We start from the raw sequence: 20,199 nt of genomic DNA on the forward strand, positions 1-20,199 counted from the left end.
ACCTTTACTATCATTAAGACTACATGTGGATCTTTTGCATCTGCTTGGTGTATAGTAATGAGCCGAAGCAGGTTATTCCTCTCTACATTGTTTTGTTGGGAAAACAGAAGGGATCCATTCTGTTCTGTCAAGGTTCTGGTGTGAATGCCCTCTTTGAACCAACTCAGTTTGGAGTATGCAAGGAAAGGACCTAGCATGGGCTGTTCTGGGATGGTACCTTACTGGCAAATCATGGCTGTTTACCAAGAAAAGAAAGTGGGGAGGTGGTGTGGTGCAAATACAGCACAGAAGTGCCAGATTGGTTTCACTGCTCAGATTCCAGGTGTAATAGATTTTGGAAACATCTGTATAGGTGTGCAGCTACTGTGAACAGAAGGAAAGTAATACATTTGACATATCAGCTATACTACTCCCCCCCATCCCCTCATGCAGAGATGGTGAAAATCTTGAATGGCAACTTGCCTTTCCCAGAAAGCACAACCCAGGCATTCAGTCTTGTTGCCTAGAAGGCAGCAATGCCTATGCTGTACTCCCCAGACATGTATTTTTTCTGACAGGAGAAGCGTTGTCATTGCAGCAATCAGATCTGCAGAGACCTTGTATGCTTGGATCCACTGGCTGGAATGAAGGTCTGACCCTTGCCTTGGGAGACTCTTTTACATATACTCCATGTCATTACCTCTCCCCAGCCTTGGGCATATTAAAATGAAGCCCTCTGCCACCTCACCCTTTCTTTCAAATTAAAGTCAAACCACAACTCCAGGCACAGTGCAGGCAAGTCTGATACCAGAGCTGGTCTTCAGGCAAATTCCTGCAACTCTTTTTGTACCTTCCCAGAATTAGTCTGCTGGCTTTCAACTGAATAAGTGGATGCCACACAAAATTTATCTTCTTTGCATTTATATTTTCATATTCATAGATTTTATTCTAGTTTTATGGAGATTTTCATTATCCCAACAACCAGGATTTCCACAATGTAATCATTATGTTAGGATATGTCTGTGCACCAAAAGATTTTTAGAATATTCCCACACTGACAATACTTTCCAAATGTCAGTGCATGGAAGATTGTTGAATTATTGGCACTCACAATGAGAATCAGTAATGTACAAACAACAAGTTGCTTTAGAAAAAAACAACAACATAGATGAAGCACAGCAAACAATCTTCCTTTTATCTCCAAAGAACTCAAGAAACTTTAGCTAATTTGTCATGTTTTACATTTAATATGCACTTCATTTCTTTTATTATATTTTTTCCAGTTGTGTTTGGACAATTTGCCTATTTTCAAACAGCTCTAAACGATGTAGTAGAATTATTTGATGGAGAATATCCACAGGCTAGACTTCTGAGTTCACTTTCTGGATCTCACTCAGGTAAAAATATATTTCCTAAAAAACACTTTGTGAAAATATTCTCATTTTTTATTCATGTTCAGAGTCATTGTTTCCCCTAGCCATTGCCGCCGTTCCTGTCTATAATTATTCTTTTTCTTTAGTAGATCAATGTGAAATTATGCTGCGAAGTCAGTGACATGATAACCATATAGATTGAATTTCAGTATGATGTAATCAGAGCAAATAAAATAAGTTAGGAGTGAGGACAATGCTTCTTGGATTAGTTACATATCTCATTCCACTCAATCAGGAATCCAGTAGGTAGCTACCTAGATGTGTGTATTCGTTCTCTCTTTTTCTGAAGTTCAGAAGTGAATGCCAGAACTTACATTCCAAGAACAGAGACATTCGCATATGAGAGATATATGAACATGCATGGAGGAATTCCAAGGTTTTCCAGTATAAAACATACTTAGGGGAAAACAACCTTTTCTAAGTATACTCAATGGGTATGGAATGCTGCCTGTTGGAGGCAGTGGGAGGGGGACAGAAACCTAAGCAGGAGAGGGAGTAGAATATTGAGGAGGAAGGCATATGCAACTCACTGGAACAGTGAATAGGAACATTCCACATCACCAACATTTTGTTGCAAAACTCAGGGCTAAGCCCCAAGTAAGTCATTGTAAGTAAGAAGGAAGCAGTGCAAATAAGCAGGTGGATGTTTTCTTCAAGCTGTTTAGAAATGTAATTTTAAAAAGGTGTTTTTGAACATGCTGCAGTTTATTTATGAAAAACGGTACTTAGTTTCAGCAAAAGCGAGTTATTTTATTGTATTACGTCTACCAATAAAACAGTACATAAAAACAACCCATCTCAAATGTAAATGTTTCATGCCAGTGTGTATAGAACATAAGCTTCTGTTCTCTAGTTATTTTGTTCATGATTTCTCTCTGTTCATTTTAATTTGCAGGAGAGACTTTGCCCTTAGCCACATCCAATCAGATTCTCTTGAGGTTTAGTGCCAAGAGTGGAGCATCTGCCAGGGGCTTCCATTTTGTCTATCAAGGTATTGGTCTTTTTTTCTTTTTTACCTTTTTGTATTTTGTGGACTACGTTGCCTTGGCCCTCACTGTCAGAGGAAGAACTCAAACTCCCAGCTCTAGTGCTGCCCAAGGCTTTCATGCTTAAATCCGATTGGTACACAAGGTAAAATACAGGTTACAAGGTTCAGCAGGTACGTAGGTGGCAGAATGCATGGCTAAGTCCAGTCAAACAAGTAACACCCAACCACACCTTCTTTAGAAGAGCAGGGCGGGTACAGCTATTGGTGTGATAATAGCTTGCCTGAGACTAGGCAAGCAAAGGGGGATTGCTTCAAGTGGGCTGGCCCTGGGAGGTTTGTCTGTGCTGGTGTCTATGTGTCCATGGAGATGCAGTCAAGGTTGTCTCAGCATCACTTACTCTCCAGAAGGGAAGGCTCTTCACTGGCAGGATCAGACTCTGGAAGCAGGAGGTTATGCGTGTCCAGTGTTGTAGGGACGGGGCATTCTTTTGACAACCTGCTTCACCGCTCCATAGTATCCAGATATCCATCCTCCAGGCCATGTGTACCCCTTCACAGCATCAGACACTATTTGGAGTCTTCATTCCATTTTCTCCATCTTGCTCAGGATCCCTCTACTGGGTTCCCAAGCTACGTGTCTCTGAATTCTTTCCATTCCTCCTCAGCCCCTCTACAGCACCTCCACATGGGGTCATGACATATGTATGGTCTCAGTAGACGAAATATATATATATATATATATTTGTCTCAAATAGTCATGGGAAATGCAGTATATTTTTAAGTGCCTTTGTAATTGATTCATGGCGTGTTTTGCAATCTTAGCTATTTTCTTTTCATTCACAAGGTGTGTTATTTATTGTCATGATTGTGTTCAGAGATTAGATTAGGCACCTATAGGGTACGCAGTACCATGCAACCTGATGTCTTAACCCATGTGCTGAACTCCTCATGTTCAGCATTCATATGCCAGTGATTTACAGAACAACCCAAAACCTCTTTGGGCAGTGGTGGTGGTGGTGGAGGACATAGACGTCCCTCTGTCCAGCCCTGCAAGGCTAACTTCGCCACCTGCTAGCTGCCACCCTCATTGTTACATTCTGGTGACGATCCCCACCTTCTACCTGTCAAACAAATGGGTGTGGGGTGGAGTTTCCACTGTTAATATCACCTCTGCTGCCGTTGTGTGATTCCTCTTAGCTTGAACTCTTGAAGCCGATTTTCATGAGCATTGGAGGCTACAGGAACTGGGAGGGATTGGCCAAAATCTCCTTCCTTCCTCTTCCATTAGTGAAGTCAATCACTGGATCACAAATTCAGAAGGAGTAACTGAATTCCATCCTAAAAGACCTGCCCCCAAATAAGGTGTATGGGATTGCAGCAATCATGATTTCAAATACGTCAGACAGCATCCAATGTTTTTCTGTATAAATGAAGGCACCCCCATTAGAGCTGTGCTATTGAAAGGGGTCACTGTAGGAGGGGAAATCATTGGATGTGGCCCTATGTGATTTTTTTGTCTTCTGCTACTTATAAAAATATAGTTCCAGATTCAAAGATTGGGGGTGGGTAGCATTTCATTATCATGTAACAAATTGTTCAGCAGTGTTGTATTGTTTGCTAGTTTGGGGAGGGAGGGGTAGTGTTAATGTTTATTCATCACTGGCATTAGGATATAGGATTACTCTGTCTAGTGGCATTTGAGAATAGGAAATGCTATTCTCAGCATCTCGGAATGAATCAAGTAAGTAAGCCTGCTTTATTTATCTCTGGAGAACCTAGCAGCTAGTCAAGTTTCCATTTTTGGAAGATGAATGCATTAGGATCCCTAGCTGCTAAAGCTTTAGCCAGGGCCATGCGGCTTGTGGCATTTAATTAGATTTAATAAATATGCTACCACAATTTGGGGATTTTCAATCTTCTTGTGAAATATAGGAACAGATTTCCCAGGACTGCCTGCCTGCTAATGTTAAGATACCTCTGAGAGCAGCATCCCCATTCCTGAATGAACACTCTAATCTGGCCTGCAAAGTCAATCATTTTATTTATCACCCAGTATTCCAGATTGACCCTATTACATGTTTGCTTTTCCACTAGGCTGATTTCTATTTTGTTTCATAGCACTAAAAGATGAATAATAATTACTACAGAAAATGCAATTTCTCTCTGATACCATCTAAGAAGACTAACTTGTCAACATTATGGTTTAGAATTAGACTGAGGATTAGGAGGGAGAGGTGCCCATAGCTAGCCTGATTGTATATTCTGTTCACAGCTAGTGAAATATTAGATTTCAAGCTTTGGATTTTGATATAATGGCCCTTCCTTCCCCCTCCCCACAAACTAATGCCATTTTCTCTACATATTTCTTTTTGTCTCCAATAAACTGCCCTCCTTTTTGTGATGACTCACATTTCTTTATATTTCATACTTCACAAAAAGCAGGATGATTAGCTGTTACATGAATGAGCGGAAACTCTACAAAAAAAATCCTCAAAAAACAGTGTTGACATTTTATAATGTTAACTACCCTCACATTTTCAGTACAATTGGGTTTTAAAGGGAGTCATTTGCTCTCATTTCCATAATTATGCCACGCTGGATTATTTCCTATAGCTCTCTGAAACATCCAGTGCTGGCCCAAGACATTAGCCCTTGCAAAGCCTATATGGTTTACTCTAGCAAGAATGAACTCACATTCTACCATTTCAGGGCCTTTGCACAAATGCAGTTTGTTTGCTTGTTCATTTGTTGTACAGTGATACCTTGGTTTACAACCATAATCCGTTCCAGATCCGTCTGGTTGTAAACCAAAGCAGGTTGCAACCCAAGGCATGCTTTCGCCAATGGGGCCTCCCCCCCCCCAAAAAAAATGTGTTGTAATCCCAAAATAAATGTGCTGTAATAAAAAAAAAGGGACACGCACTTCCGGGTTTGACGTGGTTGTAATCTAAAACGGTTTTAATCCAAGTGGTTGCAAACCAAGGTATCACTGTATTTATTAAATTCATATTCTGCCCCCCCAAAGGAGCCCAGGGCAGCAAACAACAAGCAATAAAACAATGAAAACTGCTTTGTATTAGTATTTGTATTTTTTAAAAAGTATCTGTCATCATTCAAAGAAGTTTTGTAGGTGTCCCAATGTGTTCCCCATTTAAATCAGGCAAATCTGTGATCAGTAGTTGCTGGACTACAATTCTCTTCATTGTATGATGGCTAGGGTTCATGGGATTTGAAATCTAACACCATTTGGAGGGTCACATGTTTTACAGTGCTTCTTTAAGAAGCAGTATGATAATCATTGCTTCTTCTTTAAAATATACATGGAAACACAAGGGTTGGAGCTTTGTGGCATTGCTAGTACTTCCTAGATATTCCACATGTTATCCTATGCCGTAATGGGCATAGGCAACACTTGACCAAGAGAACGAGCTTTAGTATCGCCTCCATTTGCTATGTTGATGGACAGATATTAAGAAAAATAAGGGGTGCATGTCATGTGACAAAGGTATTTGAGAGCAGAAGCAGTAAAGGAAGCAGTAAGGGAGTCTAGAAATGTTGTGAAATGCTGAAAAGCTGCGGAATCATTTAGCATGCTGAGTCACTGTGACTTCTCTGTATAAGTATTGTATCTGCTTGCAGGCAGACTAGGTGTCTCACTCAGTCTCTGTGACTCAGTATCTGCAGTGTGTCTGTGTGAGGTGGAGCCTGTGCTCTGTGAAGCCTGTGCTCAATGGAAACTCTGTATGCTCTGAAGCTAGTTTAATCTTCTGTTCATTATGCTGTTATTTGCAAACAAGTTTAATTTTAACTTAGTGAAGCTTTTATTCTTTTACTGAAGAAGACTCTGCATTATTAATTTACGTTGCGCATCAGTACATCCAGTTTGGACTTGTGTGGGACTTCTACAGGGCTTCTACTGCTAAAAAGCAACTGAATGGGAGAAGGCCTATTACTCTGTATATTGTATTTTGCTACTGAATAGTGAGGAGCTGGGATGTAGCCACTCTAGGCAATAAAGGTCATCCATATTGCCAGGGCCTGTGGTGGAAGCATAAGCATGCCATCAATGCAATCGTGTAGACTGAGCCCAGTTGTGAAGTGTGTGGAGTCCAAAAACCCATACTTTGTCACTTAGCAGCAAATGGTGTTGTACATAGAATGCAGCCATACAAAAGCCCTATTTGCTTATCCAGCGGTTTATCCCCCCCCCAGCTGCTTTTAGCTGAAATCAAGAATATTTCTTCTCCAAAGTAGTCTGAATCAAATCAGTCACACTACATTCCACCCAAAAGGTGTGTTTCTTGTGGACTTGGTCTGTCGTACTCATCTATTTAAAGTTTAGCTGTCAAAATTAAAGAGTGGCTTGACTGAATTTTGGTGTGACTGTTGTGGAACAAAAGTGACTCAAGGAATTCAACCTGATCGGTATAATGATGCTTTTAGCCAACAAATCATCTTTCAGTTTGTTTAAGGAAGCCTCTGTTAGTGCAAACTAAAATCTCTGTAGTTTCTAGGTGATGTTTCTCAGACTACACTTCTTTTCTCCTGTCTGTGCAGCTGTTCCAAGAACCAGTGATACACAATGCAGCTCCGTGCCAGAGCCAAGATATGGTAGGAGGATTGGCTCTGAATTCTCAGCCGGTTCCGTGGTTCGCTTTGAATGTAGTCCTGGCTATCTTCTGCAAGGCTCCAAAGCCATCCGCTGCCAGTCTGTGCCCAATGCTTTAGCTCAGTGGAACGACACAGTGCCAAGCTGTGTGGGTAAGGCATTATTATATTTAGGTCATCCGTTTCTAAATCAGAATTCAAGAACACTACTTGTTTCATCAAGTAGTATTTAACACTTAAATTCTCTCTCCATTGATTAATACTGGTCGTGTCCAATTTAAAAGAGCAATTTGTCATTTCAAAAGTAATTGAGTACCAGCTGGTTGGTAGGCAGTATAGTGTTTCACATAATAACCTATTAGATTAACAAGGTTGATGCATGTTTTGCTGAATATTTATTATCAGTGTGACTGCCTCTAAAATCATAAGTATAATATGGAGCATAATGTCAATGTCTAGAAATCACCCTTCTGTTAATTAATTGATTTTTCCCCCATGAAACATCCTTTATAGCAGATTTATAACTGATACAATTAGAAGTCTGCTGTTACAATGTCATATTTTAGAATAACAAGATCCAAAATAAATTCATCCAAACAATGCACTTAACACTGTGTTTTGTCAGTGAAACTCGCTAATGGAATTGTGTTTACTGTTTTGAATTCTTTTGCATGTATTAAGTGCCCCCCCCCCCATTTTTTTTTACTCAAGACTTGTGCATTACAATTATTAATAATACTGACAGGGACAGTGTGACTTTAGAGAGAATAAAATAAGATCATAGTGATTTGAATCATAATAGCTAATATAATTTTACCTGAGTACATTCAGCTCCTAGTATATTGTCACAGGGCAGAAGAAAGTTCTGTTTTCCACCTTGGACATAACTAATTCCAAGACCATGGAGTTTCATCTTTATTTTTATTGAAATTCTCTTTAATCTCGATGTTAAGAAGCATTCATCCTCTCTCTGCTTCATATCCAATATAAATATAATTAAAATTAATATATTAATGTTGCATGGGCAGGCCTGGCAAGCAACCACAGTCCGTCCTGTCTTGGCTGATCTGGGGCAGGTAGCTGCAGGGTAGCTTCAAACCTACCTCTCTTCTGCGGCACAGACCCTATTTCTCTGCCAGCTTCAAAGAAGGGTTTTGTTTTATTTTTCTCTCTTTCTTTTTGTCTGTCTACCTCTCTTACTCTGAAGACTCTGTGGCTGTTTTCCTGCCCCATTCTCTACAACCTTCCCCTTCCTCTGTGGTGCTTTTTCCTACTCCAGTCTCACAATGAATTTTGTGGGGAAATTGGACTGGAATAAGAAAAAGGAAGAAATTCTGGCATAAAGTCACCTGAATTTAAAATATCATTTCCATGGTTTGGCAGCCATGGTCACTATTAGAGAAAATTTAATTGAATGTTCATATTTCTATTCATACATATATTTATAGATACTTCCTTTGAATGTGAAAGTGTGTCTTACTTTGGTTGAAACGAGGTCTTATTTCTATTGTTAGTGTTACTTTGCTGTTCCCTGAGCATGACTTTACCTTTGTCGTTATCTCTAATTCAATTTTCAGTGCCATGCAGTCGAAATTTCACTGAACGGAGGGGTACTATATTGTCTCCAGGCTATCCCGAACCTTATGGTAACAGCTTGAATTGTGTGTGGAAAATCATAGTGACTGAGGGATCAGGTATTCAGGCAAGTCCATATTTTGCCCACAGTGGAATATGAACTACTTCATAATAGTAGAAATGAATTGATTGTTGATTGATCACTCCTCTTCCCAAACCCCAGCCAAATCTAAAGAAAAACATCAGCTTGCTTACATGTGTTTATTTATTTATGGCATGTATATGCCATCCAATCAACTATTTTCCCAGGGTGGTGTAAAACAGTAAATTACAGTTAAAAACAATCAATACAAAAATATAAAGGAAAACAAACCACATGAGTGTAACAGCATCATGAAAGCACCACGAGGCAGCATAAAACCAATAAGCCTATGATGTAGATCTCATAAGTCTGGGCAAGTATATAGTTCTCCATGTTCCCAGAGTTGCAGAGTATCTTTGGCTCAGAGCCAGTCCAAGAAATTTTGCTGTCCATGGCAAAGGGCAAGATACCACCATGTAATTCCATGAGCAGAGGCTGACTAGATTGGCAGTTGAATCTTCTTTCAACACTGGCAATGGAATAACATCCTCCACTGTGCCTGGGGATGGCTGGCTGCATCAAAGAGTGCATGATAGGCTGTGTAGCATGCAAGTCTCTGATATCCAGTAGAAGGGAATAGGTAGGAAGCTTAAGAGGAATGCCACTTCTGCCTCACCTCAGCACCCGCTGCCTGAGTGCAGCATCTTTTTCACTTTGTCTAATGGTAAGTCTGGCCTGGTCAAGTAACACACCCTCTCATTTCACCCCACATGGCGCAATGAAGCTAAAATCACTCCTGTCTACCCCACTTATTATGATTAAAAGAACCAGTTGCAGAATCAGGATTGATGTTGCAGGGCATTGGGCTAGATGACCCTTCCAACTTTACAGTTCTGTGATTCCATGATTCTTTGTTCCTTTTATCAAAGCATTATTTTATACATAGTTAAATAAAGCAATATCACCATCTGCTGACAGCTAGAGAAACAACTAAACGAGGGCATCCAAGTGCATTCGGTTAATTTAACACCATAAATATGATGGAAATAAATTCCAGCTGTGGGGTACTGATTAGAAGTGGATATCAGCTATGTGTGGAGGCCAAAAAACGAAGCAGATGGAAGTGCCAATATCCCCTCACCCTCAAGTCAGATCAGGGCCTCCCAAAAGTCTTGTATTGTTCTGTTTTTTATTATTACTTATTTAAGATTGAGCATGCACTTGAACAACATGAAAGAAAGAAAGAGAAAATTGAATTAATATCAAAATTAAGCATGTTCTGTTTTTAATTCATTTTTCTATTCAGAATAACTCCAAGTTTTTGTATATCTCTGTTTCTCTAGGGAAGCTGGCTTTGCAAGAAGTGAGGTTGTCCCACATGTTGTCAGTAAAGCACCAAAGAGCTCTGGACTGGGTTTTTGTTGTTAAAACCCGGCAGTACAGGATTTTATTTTTATTTTTTAAACCCTCGAAGTCATAAAAAACCCAGAGCTGTTAAGAACTTCACTGGCAATGTTCTGGACAACCTCATATTGTAAAGCCTCTTGGAGACCTGTAAAACTTATATTGGAAGCATAAAGTCTATCTCAGAGGATACAAACAAACTCTGGAAAGGTTTTTAAAATGTACAAACAAGAATAAATACCACTCAGCCAGCTCTTAATTGGTTTAAAATCAGAAACAGCAAGAGACAAACCCCCACACCTTTCTCACATAGAAAATTATAGAGAAAAGTGAATCCATTCTACTTATGCCTGGACTCATTTGTCTGCAGTTAATCTACTCCAAAAGTAGTGATGCCATATTTCCCAAAATGAAAATCTCCTTTTTTCCTTTTTTTTTGGGGGGGGAGCAAAGCTGATGAGCTTTTTAGGGACATCTCCCCACAAAATGTTTTTTGGGGAACATCTCAGATACAGATAAGATTTTTTAAAAAAATGTTCAGATAATGATGCAAGGCAAATATTGAGGCCCATGTACACCCCTAGTATTTATAGATCCATTGATTGCAAGCATTCATCATGTCTTTGCAGACATTTCAGTGTTATGACAACTGCTACTTAGTGTAAAAACCGGCGGTGAAGTTTGTGACTGATTTGAGTTCTGCAACAGGTTCTTCCACAATTAATCCAACCTCTTGTCCTGCAAAAACAAAACAAAACAAAGACATCAAAATCACAGTCTTTATTTTCGTTAGCTTTTCTCCCTTTAACCAAAATAACCCCTTTTCTAAATACAAATTTCGCTGCCCCCACAGGCTGCCTTGATCAATTGGGAAAATTCCACATCTATTAGCACATTCCTTTGTATGTGCAGCCTTTTCACTTCCATTGCAATGAATGAACTACCCCCAAAGAATTCTGTATCTGCACTGGCAGGGGTCTGGAGTGGAGTGGTTGTGTATAATTCTGCCTTGCAAACATGACTTCCTTGGGATATTGATAATACCTATACTGCTGCTTCCGTATATCTTGCCATTTTTTTTAGTCTTCCTCATTTTCTTTCTTTAAATGCCTTTCTTCCTTTGTAATCATCTGTCATCTGCTGCTCACTTGAATCCAAGCTATTCAGTTTTGTAATGTGCCTTTTTCTGCACTGGAAGGTTCTATGTTTGAATATTCCTTCAAATTGAAAATATCCTCATGCTTACAAAAGTAGCAGAAAAGGGAGGAGGCTTCTAGACTAGCTTATATTTTAACATCTAGATTTATAGGTGCAGGGCGTTTTTATTGGGTAACATCCATATATTTTATCCACCATCTGAAGTCTGGTACACTCTGCTCTGCTCTGTGTAGCTCTGCTCTGATAGAGAGCACTATCCTAACCCTTCCACGTTGATGACTGGGCACATAGGATGGCACTTCCATGCCTCTCTTCTGGCTTCTGCAAGCAGAGAAGAGCACTGCCAATGAAAGGAGGAAACACTACCTAGATGGGTGGGAAACTATCACTAGAGGTTCTCCTCCTGGCAAGAGTAAGCAGGAAGCACTGAAATGGAGCACTTTGAGAGTGAGGTGAAAGCTTTGGTAACATCATATCCAAACCCTGGAAGATGCCCCAGGCCCTTCAGCTGTGTTTGCCTGGAACTGGCATAGCAAATGCAGTAAAGAACTATTTTCACCATTCACCGACCTGGCTAGCATAAGCCACCAGGTCTTAGGTCTCAGCAGTAGATTTGCCACTCCCATTCCTTCTAGACCCCACTGAAGATTGGTCTGTCATTTTTTGGAAACGTGACACTTCAGCAATGAATGCCTTGTTATTCCATGATCAGTTGCTGCTCTTCGATGTCATTTTGTAGTTACAAAAGTGCACAGTATTGTGAGGTCAAAATGTGTGTTTAGCTTATGCAGCTACGTTTTGCTGTCAATCTCATTGCTGCTTTTTTTTTTTGTCTTTGATGTCAGAACTTCTGAAAAGATATGTAACTATACTGTTTAATGAACACCCGGTGGTGATTCTTTCACAGATCCAGGTCATAAGCTTTGCCACTGAGCATAACTGGGACTCTCTTGAAATCTATGACGGTGGTGATTTGACAGCACCAAGGCTTGGGAGTTTTTCAGGTATGTAGAGGTCTACATTGTGGTCTTATAATGGCCAAACCATAGGGATGGTGAAGAAATTTGGATAGGTTCATATTTTTAGGTGGACCTCCTAATTCACGGTGTGGTGTAGTGGTTAGGAGTGGTACACTTGTAATCTGGTGAACCAGGTTCATGTCTCCGCTCCTCCACATGCAGCTGCTGGGTGACCTTGGGCTAGTCACACTTCTTTGAAGTCTCTCAGTCCCACTCACCTCACAGAGTGCTTTTTGTGGGGGAGGAAGGGAAAGGAGAATGTCAGCCGCTTTGAGAATCCTTCGGGTAGTGATAAAGCTGGATATCAAATCCAAACTACTACTACTACTACTACTACTACTACTACTCTTCTTCTTCTTCTTCTTCTTCTTCTTCTTCTTCTTCTTCTTCTTCTTCACACTCCCGAAAAACAATATGCCAGTTGAAATGCAGTTTTCCTTCAAAGTTCACACTTGCATGAAAGTTGCAGGTCAATTCTCCAGCCATTATTACATCTTGCAAACTTATATGCTTGCACAGATGGAACATTTGTGTGTGAAAATCCCCAGGAGCTACCCAAATAAATAATTGTACACATGACACGGAATATAGTTTTAGGTTATTGGCATAATTTTGGCCACAACTTTATTGATTACAGATAGTGAGTGGTTTGTTTAGGCATTGGTTCGACTAGGCTGCTCCTGACCTCAGCAGGACGCAGTACTGACGACTGGGCCCCACCATACCATCAGTGCCGGTAAATACCATGGGGGAGCATTGGTACAGGCACATGACTCAAGCTCACCCCAAAATGCTCACAGGGACTCTTGCGAGGTCCTACCCCCCGAAAGGGGTCAACAAAAGCATGGGGAGTCCCTGGATTTCTTTAATGGAATACCTGTTGCGCATTGGTTCTCTGACCTCCCCTCCACACCACCATTTTAACCAATGCCTAACCGCCAAAGCTTACAAAATTGTGACGATTTGCTAGGTGGCAAGCGAAACCCAAGTGGCATCAGCCAAATGGGAAAATTCCTACTGGGCCCCTGCCCCAAAAGCAGATGACCCACGAAGGCATAGCAAGGTCACAGCAAGACTCTAAATATAGGGAAGGGTGGGCGGGTGATCCAGTGCACGAAGCGAAAAGAGGAAGCTCAACGCAACATCCAGCAATATATAAAGATCCCTCGGTTATTACACAACATACCCATTGGCCAAATTAGCCCAACAACCAAGGGACCACCAATCAGGTTGTTGTGGCTATCCAATTGCTCCCACCCACACAACAGTGAGGTCAGCTCTGATGATCTCACCGCAGCACATGCCCTTTGTGAGGTGGACCCGATTTACAGTATAATAATGTGACGTTGAACCTCACCCTATATGTTTTATTCTTCTTTATATGTTCTGCTTCTTTAAAAGTTCCTGTGTTGCATAGATCTTGTGATAAATGACAGTGTTCATAACCTGTTCCATATTTCTGGCAGGTACTACAGTACCAGCATTGTTGAACAGCACCTCCAATCAACTTTACTTGCACTTCCACTCTGATATTAGCGTGGCAGCTGCTGGTTTTCACCTCGAGTACAAAAGTAAGTTTTAATTTTATTATTATTTTGATTGGCATTGTGCCTTTTGTTTGTGTTTGCTAGGTATCATTCATATCATCACACTGTTGCACGCCACCCAAAGTGGTGCAAAATTCCAGGGGTTCCAGGTGCTTATCCAGAGTTCGGTTTCCTTTGGAATGAGGGTCAGTGGAGACTATGGTGTCTTTATGAGATATGGTTCACACACACACACACACACACACACACACACACACACACTCATATTTGATGGAGGGCTCACAACATTAACCCCCCCCCCCGGGGTCTTCCTTCTTCCATAGCAACAGTCTTGGATTGCAGCAGAAATCAGGCATAGCTCTGTCTCCCAGCTGCCCGGCCTTCAGCCTTCTCCCACAACTCAGCTCTGGTCTTTGTCTTTCTAACTGCCAGGCAGTTGAGGGAAGGGAGGCATCCATTGGCTGTCTGGCACAGAGCCTCTTCCTTCCTTCCTTTGTTACCTTCATGGCCCATACTTGGAGGGCCATTACCTCACCAGGAAGCTAGTGTGGATCTAGGGATTAGAATGGAACTCAGGCATAGAGCCCACCCTCTAAACTCATAACAGCATTTTTCTCCCTACATAAATCCAGAACTGTCTTCACTGTGTTGCCTTTCCCCTGATATTTTTTTATGTTAATAATGTCCAGTTTGATGGTGTGGATAAAAGGTTGTTTTATGCTTTTATTCTATACGTTTGTCAATATGTGCTCATGTGTGTGTGATCTCTGTAGTTGATATAATGACAGAGTATCGTAGCAACTGCATGCTTCGTGTAACGGTTTTGTCTGTCCTAGCCTTTCAGTCATGGAATGTTGTGTACTGCACACAGGCTGCTCTGGCAGGGTGTACAGTTGTTGCAAAGTCTTTGAGATTTGCTGTTTTATAATTATGCATGTTGATAGTGATGTTTATGTTGAAAAATAACAGCAGGGTCAGTTAGACTTCACATGCCATTGTAGTTTCCATTGCGGGTTATTGTTAACCCCAATGGCTTATATAGAACTGGCATCCCCAAACTCGGCCCTCCTGATGTTTTGGGACTACAACTCCCATCATCCCTAGCTAATGGGACCAGTGGTCAGGGATGATGGGAATGGTAGTCCCAAAACATTTGGAGACCCGATTTTGTTTAACCAGAAACGGGAATAATAATAATAATAATAATAATAATAATAATAATAATAATAATTTATTTATACCCCATCCTCCTCAGTGCAGCTAACACCAATAAAATTACAGTAAAAACATAATAGGAAAAAAAATTTAAATACAGGTTAAAATGCAATTTAAAATGCAGCCTCATTTTAAAAGTAGCCCAGTACTTATCAATAAAGGTGTGATCATTATTATTTTTATTTTAACTTGCAGACAGTATGCTTAATAACTTTCATCCTAAATTTTTGGCTTTCTTGGTATACATTTAGCCCCCATGCCAGATTGCTAAAGTCAGGGGTTCCCCCCCCCCCAATCAGCAAGAGGGCACATAGTATTGTGCAAGACAGCTTACAATATATTTAAAAAGAATAAAAAATAAGTATAAATGTTACAATGTTACAACATGAACAGGGATCACTAAATAGTTGAGAGCACAGTTGGGATGCTAATTATTCTTGCTGGTTCTCTTTCTTCACATAAGCATGGAGAATGACATCGTTTTCTGCTGCATCATGTGCTTGGATCAGGAATATATTGTATTTTATGCCAAAAAGGTTAGCACTATGTTTTCGCTTGGTAAATTACAGTACCATCCTAATCATGTCTACTCAGAGGTAAGCCCTACTGAATTAAGTGGGGCATACCTCCAGGTAAATTGGATTAGGATTGTAGCCTAAATAACAGTAAAGTGTGACACAGCCCTCCAGTTCTATATCATTTGGACGAGGATTTGGAAATGAAGCCATGGAATTCCTGCTAGGATGCCAGGAAGTTGTTAATTGAGATTTGATCACTGGGGAACATTTTGCACACTCTCATTTACATAGTGGCACTCATGTCCTTTTCAAACTTTTTAAAACTACTGATGCAAAATAGTGGTGTCCTCCGTGCGTAGCTGTGTACATCAGTGAGTCATTCATATTAGCTAGAGGTAAGCGTTACAAAGGTGACTCTTAAATTTTAAGCATGAATATAGATATTAATTATTAGTCTGATAAATAGCTTGACAGAGATTAGATTCGCCAAACATCTTTACGTTTGCCTATGCAAACATTCTATTACCTTGTAGAAGGGCAATAACAATTTTCTGTGAGACTAGGGCTTATTAGAATATGTAGATGAAGGCACCAAATAGTTCCTTAATGTTGATATTCATCTCCTTTTAATGAGCAGTTTCAAACAAGCAAGTATACCGATAAGCATCAATAGTAATACTTATAATTGGGGTAATCACTTTTCTAAAATGTTAATGTGTGCAAATTTTTGGAAAGGCCAGATTTCCAGCTGATGATAAATATTCAGGACCAGCAATCAGCCACAGGGTATCTTTATTCTGTGGTTCAATTTCCCTATTTATTTCCACTATTTGTATGCAAAGCTTCCTGTAATTTATATGAAAAAGAGGTAATTTATTGATGATGCCAAATGAGTTTCTGAAGCTTATTTATACAGAATGTGTTTTGAAAGGCTGCTGGTTTATAACACCTGCAGATGTTACGTCCTGGGCAGGATTCTGATATCAGTAACTTGACTATTGCTCTTACCTGTTATCCGCAAGGTTAGATCAAACCTTCTGACTTTGTGTAACAGTGGTCCATTCCAGTTGAAACATTAAGCCATAGTTTAGTGCTACGTGAAAGTGCAGAACCTAGACCTCTGCTCTAGGGCATTGAAATTTGCTACCACCAGTCTTAAAAAGGAGATTAGACAAGTTCATGGCTATCAATAACTACTCGTAATGATCACTGTATGCTACCTCCATGATCTGAGCTAGCATGCCACTGAATACCAGTTTCTGGGGAACAATAGAGGAAGAGGACTGCTACCTTTGTGTTCCACTTTTGGGCTTTCTTGGGCATCTGGTTGGGCGTTATGGAAAACAGGATGTTGGATCAGATAAGCCTTTGATATGATCCAGCAGGGCTTTTCTTACATGTTTTCCTTTACCTCTTCTCCTGTGGGACTGCAAGGAAAAATCAGAAGCATCCGCATGCTGTTTTAAACTATTCATGGTTTGAGCTTGCCTGTTGCGCTGAAACAGGTAACTGGGGGACAGGGAGATGGACTGCTTTTCAGAATTTGCAAGGAAGTCTAATTTTTAAAAACACAATGGTCAATGGTTCTACTGCTTATATTTTAAAAAGGAAAGAGCCTTAGCTAGAGTCCAAAATGGCAGTGATAGCTTTGCCATGAATCATGGCTAAAGAGTCATGTCTTAAATTAATCTGAAATATAATAAGCCTTGTTTTTCAGCACATTACGCAACCAATTTAGGATCAGACATGAGGTGATAAATATTATTATTTTTTAGAGAAAAAAAGGTTTCACTAAGTAAATACGAGACCAAATAAGTTAGGTTTGTGATATGCATGTCATATTCATTTCTGTGATTAGAAGGAAACACTGAAGATTAGTTTAGCATATTCTTTCTTAGTTTTGATGTGAATGTTTTTCTGTGCTCTCACTCTTTGTGCAACAATTGATTCACTGATGAAATGTTATCAGACGTACTTCCCTCGCCCACCGTTCTGAATTGCTGCAATGAAAATGAATGGCAATAAATCACCATATCTTATGAACATAACCTGGACAAGTACTGATTTAATAAGAATCTTGATTTCGTCTCTTGATTTGGCCAGCAATTTTTAATGTGCCAGTTCTGAGCAAGTTTACTTGAAAATCAGCTCACTGAAATCAATGGCACTCACATCTTTTTAAAATGCTAAGTGTCAGGGCGCTTGACTGCACTACCTGGTTTTCTTGTTTTGTTTTTTTGTTTGCAGAAAAATACTTTGCTTTCAGATAGATCTATCAATACAAACAAGCATCCCTCTAGAACTTAATAGCTTTTTAGCATCTCCGTGTTAGTGAAATAATTGCAGTGTGGGTAGCTTATAATAATATAATTGAGCAGCTAGCTACACAGAAAGTTGTGCAGAATACACAGCCACTGCTGGCTCCTTTGACTGCTGCTAATGCTCTTGTGTGTGTTGAACAAAATAAGTTTTTCTGTGGATCAAGATGGAAGAAGATATAGCATCAAAGGGCCTTTGTGAAGCGTTTGAACATATGAACAAATTCTGTCTACTTTTGTTATATTTGCAAGGGTTTTTATTTAAAATAATAATTTTTATTAACCGCCCAATCACATCAAATCAAATCATATCACATAAATTCCGAATTACAAAGCCGAATTTTAAATTTTGTTGAGGGAACCCATATTTCAAGATCTGAAGGGGGATTCTGATCATCTTCTTGCTACTGTGTTAATGTCCAGATCAGTCCAAACAAAGTTCATAATTCTATCCAGACTTATCTTGCTGTTTCCACATCACATCTTGTTCATATATTTTCTCTTTTTTCTTTATGATCTCATCTGATAGTCTCCTTAAGCCAATAAACACCAATAATAATCCTGTGTGGGTTTTTCCGTTCTTCCAGTCCTCAAATTGAGATGGTTTCCATATATCATCTCCTTCATAGATAACAGCGCTCTTTCCATCATTAATTACAGAACTGTCGTTCTTAAGTCCCACTGAGGAGTTTCATCCACACTATAAAAACAGCTCTATTTCTCCTCTCAGACTTAAGTCCTCCGACAGAACTTCCCAATATGGCGACGGTATTTTTAACTGCGTCATTCCAAAGCCCTTATACATTCCACGCTGTTCTTAAAACATGCTCTGGTTCAAAGGTTTATCTCCACACAGCCTTAAATCCACAGCTTAAGTCCTTAAAATGACATTTCTGACTTGTGGGTGGGGGGGATTCTTGTTTAATCACATAAAGGAAAGAAATGAAAGTTTTTCCCCCCTCCCCCATCAGTCCCTTTGCCATGCCGAGTCTTGGCGTATCTTCTCATGATCTATACTTGTTCCTCCGACTCGTCTTGTTTTATCAGAGATCTCTTCCATTAGCAGTCTTTACTCCCCCTTCTTCCTTGAAATATGTGCATTAGCTTCATCCAAATTATTTCTTTTGAAGTTCTTGCAGCTAGTGGCACGGATCAGAGACGGCGTCCAGGAGTGCCGAAATCCCACAGGAGGGCATTGTGCCTAGTGCCCCCATCCCCACAAATTCGGGGGTGGTATAGGGCACAGCAGGCAAGGGCAGTCCCCCACTATAATCATGGGGGGGGGTAGGGAGGCTATTTACTCCCATCACAGCCTCCAATTTACCTCGTGTGGGTTGGAGAGATGTTATTGTCAGCCATCTTCTGATGTGCCCCTAGTGGTCCCTCATATTTGCAAGGGTTTTGTTTCTGTTTTCACCAGAAGATATTTATGTTGATATTTTCCCACTCCCTGTAGTAAGTGCAGTGGGGTGGTATTGTGTTTGGCTCTAAAAGAGCAAAAAAGGCACTTGTACACATCATGCATCTGCTTGGAGCAGGCATAGGCAAACTAGGGCCTCCAGATGTTTTGGGACTATAACTCCCATCATCCCTGACCACTGGTCCTGTTAGCTTGAGATGATGGGATTTGTAGTTCCAAAACATCAGGAAGGCCCAGTTTGCCTATGCCTGGCTTAGAGCATTCATATGCCATTAGTTGTGGTCTGGCCTCTTTCTTCTCAGTGGCTCATTCCGAGTTTTCTTCATGCCCACCTACCCTAGGTATGCAGTAAAGCACAGTATGGTTTCATAATTGGCTGAATTGTTTGTTGTTTAGGGAAGTTTTTAATGACTGATGTTTTAATGTATTTTTAATCTTTTGTTGGAAGCCACCCAGAGTGGCTGGGGAAACCCAGCCAGATGGGCGGGGTATAGATAATAAGTTGTTGTTGTTAATAAGTTGTTGTTGTTGTTTTGTTTTGCTCTTAACCCATACTGACAGGTTTGTCACTTCCTGCCAATCTCCTACCTTGAAAAATACCTGTATGGTTTGATCCACAGTGTATCTCCTTTGTTGTAAAGTTAATGAAGCTGTGGGTCTAGAAGATCATTGCTAGGATTCCCACTTCTTTATTCTGAATGTGCAACTACCTCTTTCCATTCTTTATCTTATATTAAGATATTAGGTTGCTGCTTAAGAGATAGGTGCGCTTCAGTAGCATTTTAACAAAACCTATTTCAGATGCTTAAACCGTTTTCTTTCAAATGCAAAATGGTTTGTTGTACAGTCACCCCAAATCCAGCAAGAGTCACCCTTACACAAAGCACTGGAATATCCTGATGTTTCCCACTGTACAGCTGAAGGCTCTTACTCTG

The 20,199-nt window shown here is 40.2% G+C and overlaps 1 protein-coding gene across 1 annotated transcript in view; it reads left to right on the forward strand.

The window, feature by feature from the left end:
• The window catches only part of CSMD1 (CUB and Sushi multiple domains 1), a 998,673-nt gene that overhangs the window by 856,923 nt on the left and 121,551 nt on the right, over nt 1-20,199 (forward strand). Inside the window, exons 32-37 of the mRNA XM_081189289.1 lie at nt 1,263-1,376; nt 2,308-2,403; nt 6,958-7,161; nt 8,586-8,710; nt 12,135-12,231; nt 13,713-13,817. Of these exons, the coding sequence (XP_081045415.1) occupies nt 1,263-1,376; nt 2,308-2,403; nt 6,958-7,161; nt 8,586-8,710; nt 12,135-12,231; nt 13,713-13,817 (741 nt within the window). The remainder of the gene's footprint in view (nt 1-1,262; nt 1,377-2,307; nt 2,404-6,957; nt 7,162-8,585; nt 8,711-12,134; nt 12,232-13,712; nt 13,818-20,199) is intronic.

This window comes from Podarcis bocagei, assembly GCF_964188305.1.
Source record: "Podarcis bocagei genome assembly, chromosome: 3".
Lineage (NCBI taxonomy): Eukaryota > Metazoa > Chordata > Lepidosauria > Squamata > Lacertidae > Podarcis > Podarcis bocagei.